We start from the raw sequence: 17,647 nt of genomic DNA, 5'->3' as shown, positions 1-17,647 counted from the left end.
GTGTGTGTGTGTGTGTGTGTGTGTGTGTGCTCTGTGATGAGGAAGCTCAGCTTGGAGACACAGCCCAGAGGAGGAGCTGATCCCAAAAGGCGGTTCTAGTCCTAGCCAGTTGTTTTTGCTCCCCTGCCTCGCTGCCTCAGGACACTACAGGGTTTCTCAAACATGCATGAATGAGTCAAAGTAAAACTCTGGGCATGTTTTTGATGAGAAGATAACATTATAACATGATATACTGTAAAGTTCAAAAAAGTTGATTTTACATGATATTGCCCCTTTGAAAATAATAATGAAAAGGTTGAGTTTGTGAGCACTTTATAAAGCCTTTATAACGTTTCATAAACATAGAACATTATGATTAAAAGCTCATATTGCAACAAAACAACAACAAAAAAACAGGTATTGTAATCCCAGATAATGTTTTTAGTTAAAACTATTCAAAAACATTGACTCATTGATTTTATTTTAGTAAATAAAACCAGTGGTGGGCACAGCTGAAACAGCTAAACAAAATATTAGCTTCACCAACATCTTAGTTCAGCTAAACACACAAAAAAGCTAAATTAACATTAATTTTGCAGAATCTAAACAGATTATATTTAACATATTACAGTCCAGTCAGAGTTGCATAGTAACTAAGTACATTTACTTTGTTACAGTAACTCAGGGCAGTGTTTTTCAACTCTGGTACTCAAAGCACACTGTCCTGCATGTTTTTCATTTTCCCTGCTGCAACACGGCTGATTTCAATTGATAACTGATTAACAGGCTTTTGATGAACTGCCTTCATCTGAATCAGGTGTTTTAAAGCAGGGAAACTTCTAAAACATGCAGGGCAGTGTGCCTTGAGGACCAGGGTTTTGGAAACACTGACTTAGGTAATGTTTTTAAGGATTTTCAATTTAAAAAAGTATTTTATTATCATAACTTTTCCTTGTATTTGTAACATTCAAAACATAAAAATCATACTTTTACTTCTTATTATCTAGTCATGTGCTACAATTTTAAATATGATCAAACTCATTATAAAAGGAGTTGTTTATGCACTCTAAAAATGAATTGTTGAATATACTTAACCAAGTTATGTCAACTGGTTCTAGTAAATCCAACTTGAGTTGAGAAATTTATAGAACCAGTTTGGTCAAGTAAATTTAACACTTCCTTTCTTTGACATTAAAAGTACTTTTTTAAAACTTTTTTCCCACAATCATTATGAGTCGTTTTAAGGCTTTTACTTAAGTATTTTTCTTATCAGTGAAATTAATTTTTACCAGTCATTTTACTGCAAAGGTAGTTTTACTTTTACTAAGTTATTTCGTTTAAGTACTTGATTTAATTCTGCAAACCTACATGCACAATATGACAAATATAAGTACTGAAAATGCTTTATAGATCGCAGACAAAAGTGTCCATGACTCTTTTCGTGGTAAATTTAGAGAAAATAGTTAATGGAAGGCCAGGAGGCGGAGCTACATTGGCTTCTGACTTGAAGCAGGAAGTTCAGAGTGGAGTGGGGTTAAAAGGCAGTGACTGCTGCGTTCCAGTAGTCCTGGGAAGTGGTAATTTCCCTGTTCTCATTGGAAGATTTAAACTGGAACGCCCCCTCCAGTGGTAATATTCCACTCGTAAAGTGGAAGAAATGAAACTGCCCCAGTTTCAGTTTCAAGATGGCTGCTACTCCCAGCTTTAGAAAGTTAACCCCATGAATTTTACTGTTAATTTTCTTTCTTAATTTTTTGTTCATATTTAATCACTCACACAAGTAGTGTGTTTTCTGTGCAATACTGTACAAATTAAAATCAATGTTTATTTGCATGACATAGATAGTAGAGCTCTGTTTTTATCATTGTTTGTATTGTAGCAGTGTTGAATAGGTTAGCGGCAACAATACAATCACCTGTTGGCTAGCTGGAATGCAGTTTCATTTGTTTTTTGTTTTTTTTTTTTGGGAAATGACGTCATTACCATTTACCATTTCCGGGTATATGATGTAAATAGAATGCAGTTCAGCTTTTTAAATTGTGTTTTTGCTAAATTGGTTCATATGGTTAAACCTTATTATCAATAAAATAACATTTTTAAGCCCCAGATTAAGGCAAAGACGTGTCTTTGTTTCACTTTTCTATTTTGCAACAAAACCAGGAAATACTGTACTCTGTGACTGAACTGACGTCAGCTGCAAAGGATGCTGGGAAAACATCTAAAACTTGTTTTTTTTCCCTGGCTTTTCACAATAGTTTTGAGTTTGGTCTTCGTAGTAAATTCTTGCTTGGTTTTTATAAAAATGTATGTTACAGTAAAAATATAAATCCAAACAGTAAAATAACCAGTGTGCTTTACTGAAGCTTATCTCTCTTTTTGTTTGTTTTCACCTTCAGAGCCCCCCAGGTACCATTTCGACAGACCTGAGAACTACATCAGCATGTACCACCAGGAAGGAAGCGACACGCTCTACGTAGGCGGCCGGGCAATGATCTATGTGTTGAACTTTACAGACCGGGGGGTCGACTACCAGCAGGTAAAACTCACCTCAAATCGACTTTTCTGACTCGTACTAAGATAATGTAATCAGGTGCTTTTTTGCTCACAAATAATCTTTGTTTTGGATCTGAAAATACTATTGTGCATTATCAATTAGATCAACAAGCAGTCAAGTCTAGTGCAACGATTTGTCCACTTTAAAGACAGATTTTTATATCCAGACTTCAGAATTCTACAGCTGCAAGAATGTGGATGAGCTTAAGTTAAAAGGGAGGGACCTGTGAACCTAACATTGAGCTGTTGTTTCTGGGCAGTTGTGCACAAATCAATAGCTGTTAATGCAGTCTTAGCAGCTTTTTTTTTTCTGGCTGCACCAAACTCTGGCATGTCTGTAGAGCATTGTGAGAGGGTTTGATGCTGCTCTGTGTGTTTACCGGCAGGCAGTTGGCTCAGCGTGGAGATGTGAGCGAGGGGAGTCTGCCTCTTTTGTTAACTTTTTAATGAACAGTTTCTTGTCTTTAGGTAAACATCAAAGTCAAACCTCTGAATGGAATCGCTTGATTTAGAGACTCCACTTAATGGACAGCTTCTGAGTTAAAGAGGATGATCAGACTCATTGAATTATTTGGCTCTGGGTTAGATAAAATTAAGATGTTGCTTAACATCAGAAGACCCCTGGCTCCTCCATGCTCTCCACTTTTATTGAACACTTTGACTTTTAATAAATTGGTTGTGTCTTTTGTTTTTAATTACTGAAAACGTCTTGAATGATTTTGCGCAGCATAATTATCTGATTCTCATCAGAAGGGTCAGAGCTTTTTGTTGAGTTATTTCAGAATGAACTACTAAATGGACTGCATTTAAAACTAAAATGCCTGGCACTTTCTCTTTTTTATTTTATTCTGTTGTTAATGACCTTCACTGCTGTTGACGAAGGCAATTTGACTACAAATTTGTCACTACTCAAAATACGTTAATCCAAGTCATGCTTGGAGGTATTGCAGTTTGTTCAAAGTATTGCTTTTACTGTTTCCATATTTTTTTTAGAAAAGTGTTTATTTAAACAATATCATTTTGGTATTTAAAAATGTATTTTTTGACCTAGTGAACTTTAGCCAAAAACTGAATTTATTAGTATAATTTGATGGGTGCAGTGAACTTTTAAAAAGAAGGGAAAAAGACTTATTTACACTTTGATTTATTTATTTATTTATTTATTTATTTATTTATTTATTTATTTTATTAGAATAGTTGTACAATGAACCAACGCAATTTTCATTAACAGGATTTTACAATCAGCAGCTGAGAGGTGTAGCGCCTCCTATTGGATATTACTGCATGGGCGATTATCTTTCAGCTGGCAACAAGTTATTTAACCCCAACTGGTGCAATTATTTGCTTCTCATTTCTTAAACAACCATGTCAAAAGAGACATCCTGTGGTTGTAGAAAATATGTGTCTGTTTGAGAAGGGTTAAATCATTGGCTAACTGGAAGAAAAGGATTTAATTTGCGAGGGAGCATAAAGATTGGACTCTGGACCAATAGAAGAAGGTCGTGTGGTTTGATGAGTCCAGATTGACCCCGTTCCAGAGTGATGGGAGCAACAGGGTAAGAAGAGAGGCAGGTGAAGTGATGCGCCCATCATAGTACCAACTGTACACGCCTGTGGGGGCAGTGCTATAATGTGGGGTTGCCGCAGTTGGTCAGGTCTAGGTTCAGCTGCTCAAAGAATGAGGTCAGCTGACTACCTGAATATACTGAATGACCAGGGGCATCATGCATCAATGGTGCGTACGCACAAACCCTTGCGTACGTCATTATCCACGCAAATCTCCAGATGTATCAAAACTCAACTGAACGTGGAAATATGCGCAGCCCCACGCCAACTCCAGGGCTGGCGTACGCACGTTTCTGTGGTTCTGGTTCCATTGGCGACACTTAGAGGTGATTCTGAGAAACTGTTCATGATGTGAAAATGATTATTGTTCACACCATGATTAACAATTATTACATCCACATGATTAACAATTATTACATCCACATGATTAACAATTATTACATCCACATGATTAACAATTATTACATCCACATGATTAACAATTATTTCGTCCACATGGACGCAGTTAAATAAAGGACTCGCAAAGTTGTGCCAAAAATACATTTAACAGGAATGGATTCAGCCTTACTGGAGGATATAATAGTGTAGCACGCAGAGCATTTATTTATAAACAGATAGAATTTTCTGATGACGAGTGGCTGTTGTAGATTTCTCCAAAATGACACGTGGAAGTACACTTTACAACTTGTGAAAATGCTGTAAGTAGGAGAGCCAAAGCTTGACAGACAAACAGACTGCACACAAAGGCTGCGGCGCACGCAGCGTTTGTGGAGACTCTCTAACATCACGTCACGTCATGAAAACTCTACTGAGGCAAAGATTGTTTCTTAATATCAGCTATGAAACAAACAAAGATCTATGTTCTACCAAACATTTAAGTTCCTTTGTGTTTACAGTAATTACGGTAATAAACTTGTGCGTAAAGTTAATATTTTCAGACTCAGAATGATATGAGCCGGTTTCGCAACACAGCTGCGTGCACACACACACAGACACACAATCACTCGTTCTTTGCGTGATAAACATATTTTATTTCTATTTTTACTTAGGATTTTTTCTCACTCACATTATATTTAATTCGTTATTTTTATGACTCTAGAAATCATTTCTGATCGCGCAGGGATCACTCAAACATGTTCTTCACACATGCAGGAAGTAATTTCCATCTGTTTAACATATGTTAATGAAGGCGTGTCAGGGGAGGTGTCTTACCTGCGCTCAGTTCCATGTTAATTGTGATGCACAAAAGCAATGTGCGTGGATTCAGGCGTACGCACAGTTTGATACATCTGGATTTTTTTGTGCGTACGCCGTTTTCTGGATTTGACCGTACGTCAGGTTTTAGTAAGAAATCCATGCAAGTCTTTGTTCATGAGGCCCCAGGTTATTCCATCCATAGATTGTTTCTTCCCTTATGGCATGGCCATTTTCAAAGATGACAATGCCAGGATTCAAAGGGCTCTTATTGTGAAAGAGTGGTTCAGGGAGCATGAGACATTTCCACACATGGGTTGGCTCCACAGAGTCTTAAGAATCTTTGGGATGTGCTGGAGAAGGCTTTGCGCAGCGGTCAGACTCTGCAATCATCAATGCAAGATCTTTGTGAAAAATTAATGCAACACTGGATGGAAATAAATCTTGCGACATTGCAGAAGCTTATCGAAACAATGCCACAGAGAATGTGTGCCGTAATCAAAGCAGTCCAACAAAATATCAGTGTGACCTTTTCTTTGGCCTGGGAGTGCACATTATAGAAGTTATGACCTATTTAATGGGGAATATCTGAACCACTAACCCCTCATGACCACAAACTAAAGAGCAACACTGTTTGCAACCTGTTCCACATCTAGTCGCCATCTTATTGTGGTGAAACAACAAGGGCAGACAGAGATTTGATGACCTGCCTGCTGCTGACCCAGAACAGCAACTGGGCTTCAATAAATACTGTGGAAATCAGGTCAGGCAATATAATGAAGTTAGGATTGAGACTTGATATATTTGAAGAGAGAGAGAGACAAATCCAATTCACCAAACTAGTATTTTTCACGTTTAAGCTTAGTAACACACAGTGAGTGACCAAACGTGTCATAGCTGCTTCCCCCAGGCAAGGTTTGCAGTATTTTCTGAACCTGCAGTGCAAATCATTTCTTTGACATGCTGACAGGTGGGAAAGAGGGAAGTGTTGTTCAACTGCTAGCCAAAATGGTAAACTTGTGTGATGGCTTGTTTTTATTACTTAAACATGCAGATCACACTTTGTCAGTCAGACCATTTTTTTTCTTCCAGACGTTTTTTGGCACATATCTCGTTCCTCAATTTTTGTGCAATTTTAACATTTCATGTATCAAAACATTCAGATCCTTCAGGACGTTCCGGCTATGAATTTTGAAATTTCGGCTATTTATACTATTTTATTTATTTATTTATTTTTTTAGCTGTTTCACTTTTTGGGAACATTTTTTCCCATCGAAAATGAATGGAACTGTTTTCACCTCCAATCCAAATAAAACAAATTGTCCATTTTTTTGTACTTTTGTTATTTTTTCCTTACTAATTTGATTTTTTTTAACACCTCTTTCACAATCTGGGTGCAAATTTCAACATGTCTGCTACCTTTAGCTTTTTACGCTAATTCTAGCTTTTTTCTGCTATTTCAGCTATTATTCTACTATTCTTCTGCTAGTTTTTGCTTTTTTTGTTCTTCTTTTTAACTTTTCAAATTGAACTAACAGCTTTACTATCCAACATTTTCAGCTTCATTTCAGCAGCTTTAAGCTGAAGTTTTCATAAATAAGCATTAACACTAGCATTGCAGGAAATGCAATTTCTCTAGTCTCTAGTGCAGCTTAGTTTAGTAGAATATAACACTGTGGAAAAAACGGCATCATAAACATTTAAACCTTTGTTAGATGAAGTAAGAAACATTTATTATTATAAAACCATCATCGTCTTTACAATAAACGAAGGCTTGCTTGAATCAAGGCCACACTTGGCACATTTCTTGGAAAAAAGTGGATTCCTTTGGAATATTTATTCATCTCTTTCTTCTGAGATCAACACATTCATGGTGATTCTTTAAGAGGCTGTTTCTGAAAGATATCAAGGTGAGGCTGAAAAAAAAACCCACAGGGCCCAACAATAAATAAAGAAATACATCTCATACAGTGAGAAAGCAGGCAGCTCACTCAGCAGGAAGGTTATTTATTTTTGAGAACTGTCTTCTTAAGGCTGATGTGACACTGAAACAGTTGAGTGAAAAGTTACTCGGCAAAAAAATAAACAGTCTTCTCTCACACAGATCCCCGCGGCATCGGATCAGACCGCAATCGATACCTGCAAGGCGAAGGAGGCACCGCTCGAGGTAAAAACTCATCCTCACTGTCAGCTTCTTCACATCGCAGCGGCTCAATCAGTGCGTTTATCTCAACACCACGCTGTTCCTCATCTTCACCGTGCTCCGAGCTAAAATCCCTGCCATTGCCCATTTTTCAGATCATGATCCGTTCTGTTGAATCAAACGGTACAAAACCTATGAGGATGTTTAAAATGTTATTTAAGCCGAAAAGATGCAATTACACAGGAGACCACTTTACCTGAAAACAACTGACCAAAACAAAGTACAGCTCAGTGAGCAGTTAATTGCTGTAAATTGTTCAAAAACCACAGAGACAAACGTTCAGAATTTAACAACATCGTCCAACCTTCCCTGATGCTCAGAGATTTGTAATCCACAGAAATAAAGTCATATTTAAGAGAAGGGCTGCCCAGGGTGTGTTTCACAGGAAAGAACATTTTGTACTAAACAAAATGACGTAATGATGTTTTTATTGCTTTTTTCTTTAGGCTCAAAGTTTCAAGCAGCACGAATGGCGGCTAAACAGACAATGTGATGGATGGAAATGACTAATAATAATAATAATAATAATAATGATAATAATAATAATAATAATAACCAGGATAGTAAATGAAAGATAGAAACAAATACTTCAATTCAATTCAAAATTACTTTATTGATCCCAAAGGGAAATGAAATGTTGTAACTCATTTAACAAAAGACTTAATGTAGATGGTGATGATGGCTGTAGGCAGGAAAGATCTTCTGTTGTGATCTGTATTTATTATCAGAGTCAGAAGGAATGCAAAATGATCAATTTTATATAATATTATATTTATATGATATTTTATTTACTATAATGCAACACTAAGATACAAACACAAAACAATGTAAATTATTAAAAATAATCTCACAATAAATATGAAAAAGAAAAAGAAGAAACAACCAGAAAATTATGCAAAAATTTAGCAACAGAAGGTCTTACACTTCACCCATGTCTACGTCCTACTTGGTAAAAAGTAGGTAGTTTATTTATTTATTTATTTTGTTTGTTTGTTGCCTGGGGCTGTACGATTTTATTATTCAACCATTTTCACTCTCTCGCAATAACTCCTGCATTCCTCTGTAAAGACTAAAGTTATTTTATGGTTATATTGTTGTATTCCTTAATCAAAGGAAGCTCTATAGAGATTGTAATGACTGATGACATCCTGTTACTTTTTATTACCTGTAAAGAGTAGATGAGTGATGGTATCATTGACAGACTCTGCTGCAGTTTCGCCTGAATCTGGCAGGTAAAGCTGAGGCTGGATTATGTTATTTTTCACACTTCAGTTGCTGCCTTTCTGCTGCTTTGAAAGAGAGGTCTGTCATCGACACCAGGAATGCCAATGAATATGACCTTTCTTACTATTTTTCACCCAGGAACACCACTCAGTTCACACACACACAGAGAGAAAACTGTATGTTTCAAGCTTTTTAAACAGTTTTTTTTATGACTGTGTCACAAGCATAGCAAGAGGAAGACCGCCTTAACTGCAGCCTCAGTCAGCGTGACAGCTGTGTCATGCCAAGGCTGCAGAATTAATCACAGCTACAGTCTGTCAACAGTGGGCTATGAGAACTGATCACCCACATCTTTTTAATGCAAACTTGTAATGCACCCACTGCCAGTGTTTATTGACCTTCACTGTAGCTTATGTAATATTTGATAGAGTATTAAAAAAACACAAAGGCTTGCTTCTCTGAACTCAAGAATTGCAGAAGTTATTGTGAGGCAGCCCAGTTGGAATCCTCTCATGGCTTTTAGTCTTGACTTGTGAAGCATGGTGTTGGAGACAGATTGGAAAATGAAAACAGTTTTAAAAATTCAGTTGTTAAAGTAGAATTTATGATAAAAAATATTTTCCATCCAATGCCAACATTTGTGTTCCTCAGTTGGAAAAAAAAAAAAAAAGAACATTCAGTTGTGGTTGTAGCCTTGTCTCTTTCAATGTTTATTTTTAATTTTTATACACATTTTGAAGTATTAGAAAAGGTTGATGGAAAGGGCAATATTCGAAAAAAAATTCTCAATTTTGCAAAAACATATTTTTTACGCTCACTCATGGTAAGTTTTGGATTTTTCAAAAACGAGTTAATGTGTAAAAGTGGAGATGGAAACACATTTAACAAATAAGTTCTGACATAGTGAACATTTACCTCACATGACTGGTCGGCTGTTTCTACTTTTGGCGTCTTCTCTGATATTCCCATAAGAATTGCATTTCTTTCTCTACATCTCCAGACAGCATATAAAATGGCCAGTATGAGTTGATATGACAGAACAATTGCTCAGTAGCAACAGATTCCTGAAAATGTCTCTCAATTGTCCCTAGTTTGATACCTGCCACTTTGCAACCTCCACTTCCTGCTTATTTTAAACATCTGATAAAACTGTATAGCCTGGTTGATTTGCTCCAACCAGTAGATGGGAACACACCTAATTTTCTTTATTTTATTTTATTTTTGTAGCATTTTAAAGGTTTGCTCAAAATTTGCTTTACAGTTGCATGGAAACATGGCTTGTGTGTCATGATTCTTGTTTTTTATGGTTCATTTTATTAGAATTTTCTGTTTCATTTGTTTGGTCATCTTGTGTCTTATTTTCTCATTTCCTGTTAGTTTTCTCCATTTCCTGTTTCATGTTATCCTCAGCAGCTTAGTATTTTTCCAGCCTGCCACACTCACCTGTCCATAGTCAGTAATCACTCATGTGCTTCCACTCCCAAATCATCCTCAGTTGTATTTAACAAGTGTAATGTCTTCATCACCCGGTTGGATCATTGGGCCTCATGCAAGAACATGTTTGTTTTCTTATCCTAAATTTCTCCTACTTTTGTTCATACGAACCCTTCATACGAACATGCCACGTCAGATTCAACAAACTCTTCTATCTTCAGGAAAAGTGTGTAAATGAATTACACTTGTTCGAATCAGCTGCTCGTGCACGTGAGAGGAGATTAGCATAATTACCACCCCAAAAACATCATATAAGTCTATTTTTCCTGCCTCAGATACAAGGAAGTGTCCATTCATGAAAATGACAGCGAAAACTAAAAAGAAGAACTTTACGAGTTCAGAGATTGAAGTCCGTCTGTCAGAGATCCAGAAAAGAAAATCTGTCATTTTTAGCAGGTCAACTGTGGAATAAAAAGAGCTGCTAAAAATATAAACAACTGTGTTAAATCATTTTCATTTATTCAGAAGTGGCAGCGCTGCGCACTGTACCCCCCACCCCCCACCCCCGTGCTGCGCGGTCGCAGGTGGTCTCAGTTGTGGTTCTGAAATAAGCATTTTAAAATGTTTTCAAAATATGTCTGGCACTTTGGAGAAAACCCAGGACTTGCTGGAGGGATTATGTATCTCCTCTGGCCGTCTCGGAGTCCCCCAGGACGAGCTGGAAGGTGTCGCTGGGGAGAGCGGGGTCTCCTGCTGCCCCCCACGACCCGATCCCGGATAAGCGGCAGAAAACGGATGGATGGACAATTTATATTGTTAGTCTAAATTATTACATTTAAAATAATAACTCTAATTCAAGCAGAATAGCCTATTGTCAACATAATTATGGAGTGTAATTTATTTTCAACTCAAAATATCTTCAAACTAATGAAATATAAAGTTATTAATGAAGAAAATCCATCTGGATAACAGCAGACTGACTGCTCGTAAAATATACGACAGGTCTGGACCACTCGTGAATTTTGTTTGTATCTGAAAAAAATCGTAGAATACGAAAACATTGGTGAATGCCACAAGTTCTCCTAAATCACTCGTACGCACAATTTAAGAACAAATCTGTGCGTACGAACGGTTCTTGCACGAGGCCCATTGCCTTTCATGCCTCGTCTCTGTCCATGTTATCTTTTGTATTTTTGCTGCCACGTCAGCCTTTTTCTTTTGTCATTCATTAAATCAGTTTTGTTTTGCGTTCAAGTCCTCGTGTCTGCCTGCATCTTAAGTTCCACACAACAAATCGTGACTTTGTGGTGTAACTTTTACTGTCTTAAATGTGAGCACAAATGTGTTTTGAAGATAAACCAGAAAAAGATTTATCTGCTAATGATGTATTTAATGATATGTTTTGTCCAAACAAACCAGGGAATCTTTCTGTTGCATAAAATCTTCACATTTTAATGGAGGAAAAAAACCCAAAGTAAAACTAATGATACTGTTAAAAGAGACGGATCAAACCACGGGTTTGGTGAGAACGTTACTTCTGACTTGTAATAGAGTTTCAGGTTAGCAGAAGGTAGTCTGCTTGTAGGAGCTAACAGCAAATCCAGCACGTTTTGAACTCTTCATCCACCTCAGCATAAATTTATCTGGAGTGCATACGTTGTCCAGAAGCCAAGGATAATAATACAACACAAAGAGAGGAAAGCTAATCTTACTTTAATCCTACAAGTCTGCATGACTCAATCAAATCTCACTCAGGGTCTTTCTGCAACAGAAAACATACTGCTCCTAAAGATAAGCTTGTTAATTGAAGAGACTAATATTGACAGGTGTATAAATTACAGCATGAGCACAGAAATGCTGCACGCTTGGGAGAAAAGTTAGAGTTCTGAAAGTATACTGATTCTCATTTCATTTGAATAATTTTAAAAATTAACCAAGCACCAAATATCTATCAAAATCCAAAATGTACACGTTATTAAATTGAATACATATTTGATGTTTTTCAAAGCGACCTCAGTCTGAACAACCATGTCTCATTCCTGGGTTTGATCCCTGGTTCAGACCTATGGTTTTTCTCTGTGTGGTTTGCAAGTCCTCCTCGTGATTGTGTGGGTTTTCTCCAGGTACTCCAGTTTCCCACACACACCCAAAAACATATACAATAGTGCCTTCAGGCCCAGGCCTCCCTTGAAAAAAAATCTGCAATCTCAATGGAATTTAACTGGTTAAATAACGGTTAAATAAAAGTATATCGATGCCAACCTTGTGCAGTTTAAATATTTTAATTTTACACATCTAAATTTGCAGAACAAAAAGGCTAGCTGCTTCATCTTCCATGTCCTTGATGACTGAGAATCCACAGAAACATATGATAGTAATGCCATACTCTGACTGTATCGATACTAAAGTTACTGGATCTGTATTTTAGTTTTAGCATGTTGCTCCCATTCCATAAATGCAAACCTGCACCAGAGCATCTGACCAATGGAAGGTTAAAATGTAAACACTGAACTAAACAAGCAGGTCAGATAATTATTTAATCTGCTTTGATTGCACAACAACTTCAGAATCGACATGCTAACATGTAGCATCTGTAAGCTACGGTCGATCTGTAAACAGCGAGCTGAATGTGACATCATATAATTTTATGTGTATTTGGGTTGCATCAGTGTCATGAGGGGATCATAGTCTGATGGAGGTCACATGTAATATATAATGTGAACGTCCTTGCAATAAAAAATGGATTTAGAAAAAAAATCTAAACTGAGAATTAAGACTTAATGTGAACATAGCCTGTAACTCTGTCATGAGAGGCAGCATGAATGCTATTCTTTATTGCTTGGCTTCCAGTTTGAGATTTCTCCTTTGTGATCTATGTTTGGATTGTAACTAGGCTTGGGTAAGGTTAGGCACCATATTTAGGAAAGACTGTTGCTACAGTTGATTTAAGCAGCAGTAACTGTGAATCTAAATGGGAAATGAAAGCAGTGCCTCAGCAAAAATCAATAGCTAAACAGCTACATAATCAATAACCCACGACCTGCAAGTAAACTATTACAGTTTGGAGTTAAAATTCCTGCATATCTTTTCTAAAACATAACACATCTTTAACTTCATGCTAAGACTTGTGTGGAACTGCTTTGAGGTTGATATCTACCACTGACACAAACACCCCACAACAACACAAGCTTATCTGGTCTAAAGAAATGATCTCTTTCATTGTCACCCAAAGCCTTGCTGTTGCAGCTCACTTGCTTTACCTTCATGCATTTTTCCATGGGCTACACAAAAATCACTGCACAAACATGCCCGAACACAAACTGTTTCTCTTGGGAATTTAAATGTGCATACAGAGAGCAAAAGAGAGCTAAATAAAATAAAATCTCTGCCCACACAACCGCCTATCTCTCTGCCTACATATCCACCTACACACACCTAGTTGTGGTTTTTGAATTTTTGTAAGGCCGTTTCATTGTCACCAGATGCCCATCTGAACTTCTGATCTATCTGCTTTTTAAAAGAAGAAAAACATGTTTAGACGCATTTCAGCAGAATTTGACCTGAAACAAGACTTTATTTCCTGTGATTTTAGTTCCTGTTCAGTTTTCTCCTGCATCCAGTAACACTGTGGATAGTCCATTTACTTCACCTAATGAATAAGTGATGCATGCAGTATAGCAGCATTGTACTGCAGGTCTAAGCCTTTTGCGTGCTGTCTGCCAGAAATGTCACAAACATGGAATGCTCCCAATCTGCTTTTTTTTTCAGCGAGCCATTTTTTTGACTCCAGTAATCTCTTTTGTGTTGTGCTCCTGCTTTGTTTCCTCATATCCCTCAGTTTCATCGTCCTCTGTCTGTTTGAGTCCCTTGGTAGGCTTCCTGTTTTGTTTCGTCTCCCTTTCCCCCTAATCCCTTTTTCACACAGTCTCTCCCCTCTTTCTTTTAATCTTTAATCCGTCAGAAAATCTGTGCATTCCTCTCCCTTCCCCCTTTGCATCATTTCTGGTCTTTGTTCCCCCTGTTATTTATTTATTGTCTCACTGAGATTCTTTTTTCCTCTCACAGATGGAGTGTGATAATTTCATCACCGTCCTTCAGAAAGTGAATGACACATTCATAGCATGTGGGACAAATGCTGGAAGCCCCAGATGCTGGATGCTGGTAAATATCTTCAGACACATTCCTCAGAGCATGGTCCCTCTCCTTCAGCTGCTAAGTGCTTTTTCCTAGAAATGCAGCAATCTCAACAACCACTGATCTATTTCCTCACTTGTTTCTTTTGCTGGTTATATGAAAGTTTAGAGTAATTCAATCCTCAAAGAACAATTTTACTAAGTAATGATCATTTGCAGATGAAGTGAGGCTTTTTCCAATATGTGCAGTGTAATAAAAAAAGACAGGCCTTAAACCAACTCTAATATCTTTTACCTTCATCCTGCAGGTAAATGATTCAGTGCTGACAGATGTGCAGGGTGTTGGGCAGATAGCTTCCCCCTCTGACATTTCACCACCCTACCCTTCGCAGAAGTTCATCAACTTACCTGCAGGTAATAAAAAAGGAGAACACACACATTTCTTTGTAAAGGTTCTGTCCACACAAGAACTGCATTTTGCAAATATGCATCCACACGGAAATTGCATTTTAGAATTTGCTAAACAATAATTTTAAAATTGATTCAAAAGTGAGAAAAGCACCTAAACACTAGCAACAGTTTTTTTTTTTTTTGTGTACTAGTCCAAACTCCAACCAAAGTTATGACCCTAACAATGATAAATCCCATATTTGTGTTGAAGATGCCTGTTACTTTTTCATACTGTGTTACTTTAATGAGCAAGACAAGACTGGTGAAGAATATTATTGCTTTAAATAGAGCAGATCAGCTACCCTTTATTTTTACACCAAATAAATGAAGTTGCTTCCAATAAAACTTCACGACACCTTACAGAATATATTCAGACGAAATAATGACTTCAACCCAAACAACTCAAAGCTATCAGTAAGAAAAACTAGATACCACATAGTGGGTAGCATATATGACCCCTGCATGTACAAAGCATCAATGCACCAGAACTCAGAACTCACCAAAACAGATTTATTATTTTGGGCGAGGGTCCGGGGGTGGGTTGGGGGATCATTGGTGGCCCTTCATCAGAGCTAAACAAAATAATTATCTGAAGCTCCTATGTTGAATAGTTTTTGAGTTATAAGCATTTTTGTATGTCCAGACACCCCCTTTTCAGGCGGAGCCCCCACAGTGTGGGTCCGACTCATCTACACTTCTGCCAAATTTCACATTGACCGGTGCAGCCGTTTCCATATGGTTGACAAAATTCACTGAAAAAACAGTTGGGGGTCATAATTAAATGGAGAAAATAATTTTTAAGGAAGTAATTGGTGTCGAAACTCAGGAATAATTTGGATTTTAACTGTTTTCTTAACCAAAGTTTCAAATTTTTGTGATTTTTACTTATTTATTTTTTTTGGGTGAAGCTTCAGGCGTCTCACTATCATTTTCAAACATGTCTTATTCTGGAGTAATGTCACTTTCAAATCTTTATTTGAAGTCACCTCATCTATGTCGGGAGCAGCAGAGCGACACTTCAATTCAAGGTGCCCAGAAGTGATGTGCCTTTAACGGTCCCCTCTGTTTGTATCAAAGAATGGAGAAATGTCTTTTATCGGAAGGACCTTACATTATGTTAGCGTCAGTCCTGAATGTGATTTACAGAAGCAGATTTGAAGAAAAAAACATTTAAAAACATCTAACAGACACATAGTTGTCTGTTTTTATTCAATACGGTGTTTAACTTTCAGATTCTTTAGAATAAATATGACAGCTGTAGCTTTTTTGACATTATGTATTCCCTATGCTTGCTGTAAAAGGCAAACTTCAGCTGGTGTAATGCCATAGCTTCCCAAGTCTGACAAATCAGAAGGGAAACGTTGGTGCACACTGCGGGAAATGAAACTCCTAACTGTGTGGTTATTAAGCAGCATGTCACATTAACTAAATAGAGATGTTCCTAATTAAAGTGACCTTTAGCAGTCATACTGCGTGAAGAGGAACACAAAAATTGGCTGGTTCTTGCACCATCTAATGCAGATGAGATGTTTGAAGAGGCACTCGAATCAGCGAGGGTTTGGTTTTCGCCGCAGGGTGCTCTTCCAGATGGGGAGTGATTGTGGATGCAATGAGCCGGGCCTTTGCTTAAGCTGAGTAGCATTCAAATAGCGATCAGCCCTGATTAGGATGTTACTCACCATGATTTCACATGCACCCCCCCCCCCCCCTCTGCATTGCTATGGAGACAGAGCTTTGAGTTGGGCTCTTCGAACATGAAGACTGATAGCTGCTCATTTATTCAGTGAGCTCCTCTGCTTTCATGTCTTCTGTGCTCCTCATCTCCTTCCTTTCCCTTATTTTTAATATTATTTTTATATTTGTCCTCCAGGGTCTCTTTTATTTTGTCCTCCATTTCTAATTTGTGTTTAATGTTCTCCTTTCCATCACACCCCCATCCTCTAACCTCAGTCATTTTCCTTCTTGTGTCACTACAATCACCCCCTCCCCCGCCGTTCCCAACCTTGCACTGAGCTGTCAAGTGCGCTCTCGTCCTTTTTTTTTACTAACTCTTTTCTGCTGTATCTTTTTTTTCCCTGGATGTCTCAGATGGGAGTCTGTATTCTGCTATGTCGTCAACGGGAGGTCAAGCTGGCTCGATCCGGCGCACATTTGGCCCACAGAAACTCCTGAAGACGGAGAACGTTTGGCTGCTGAGTGAGTAGGAGGAGCGGAGTCACGCAGAAACCATACAGGTTCAGAAAATGAAATGAATGCATATGGAGATGGTGGGCGGTGCTCTCTGTAAACCATCTACTATCTCTCCTAGGAGAAAAAAAAATAAACATGTAGGTGTATTCACAGTTACTGACAGAAACCTTTCCACTAAGTTTACGCTCCGGTTGATCGTCTGTGTCCGTTTTAATCGTCCACTGTCAAAGGTGTCTGTGTATGGTGTGTGTTTGTTCATTTTTGTACCATTAGCAGGGTATCTCATGAACTACTGAACAAATTTTAATGAGATTCAGTAGGAATCAGCTCCATTCAAGATGGCCACCACAACTAAGATACCTATATATTGTGCTACCATGCCAAGAGTCACTTGTCTTTCTTTGTGCACAAACTGATTCCACAAAATTTGTTAGTAAAATGTTGACAGTATTGTAAAGAAATAGGACAAATGGGTCTTTGAAGAGATTTAGATCTTGATGAGCTGGTTATTTCATTGTTAAAAAGAGCCATTCGATTTTGAGCGAGTTATGTCGCCCCATAGGGAAATACGTCATTGTGGTTGCTGTACTTGATGTCATCGCAGAACCACGTTTTAGCAATCAGAACCCCCATTTCATCCTTACCTGCTGTAATCTAGCAGGCTGCCATTTTTCCCCCTTAAATAATGAAGGAGAAGCAATTGTATGAAAGAGGATTAGGC

At 37.8% G+C, this 17,647-nt stretch overlaps 1 protein-coding gene across 2 annotated transcripts in view; it reads left to right on the top strand.

The window, feature by feature from the left end:
- The window catches only part of si:ch211-113g11.6 (semaphorin-7A), a 53,137-nt gene that overhangs the window by 15,034 nt on the left and 20,456 nt on the right, over positions 1-17,647 (top strand). The window contains exons 1-6 of one of the 2 annotated variants that reach the window (XM_014017698.1): positions 827-875; positions 2,376-2,515; positions 7,397-7,459; positions 14,219-14,314; positions 14,595-14,700; positions 16,825-16,932. In XM_014017698.1, coding sequence (XP_013873152.1) covers positions 2,420-2,515; positions 7,397-7,459; positions 14,219-14,314; positions 14,595-14,700; positions 16,825-16,932 — 469 coding nt within the window. In that variant the 5' untranslated portion in view covers positions 827-875; positions 2,376-2,419. Of the gene's footprint in view, positions 1-826; positions 876-2,375; positions 2,516-7,396; positions 7,460-14,218; positions 14,315-14,594; positions 14,701-16,824; positions 16,933-17,647 lie in introns of those variants that run through there. The other variant, XM_014017697.1, reaches the window with a different exon arrangement.

The sequence above is a fragment of the Austrofundulus limnaeus genome, unplaced genomic scaffold (assembly GCF_001266775.1).
Source record: "Austrofundulus limnaeus strain Quisiro unplaced genomic scaffold, Austrofundulus_limnaeus-1.0 Scaffold175, whole genome shotgun sequence".
Taxonomy (NCBI): domain Eukaryota; kingdom Metazoa; phylum Chordata; class Actinopteri; order Cyprinodontiformes; family Rivulidae; genus Austrofundulus; species Austrofundulus limnaeus.
Note: the sequence above shows the minus strand (reverse complement) of the source record. Positions and strands in the feature narration are given on the sequence as shown.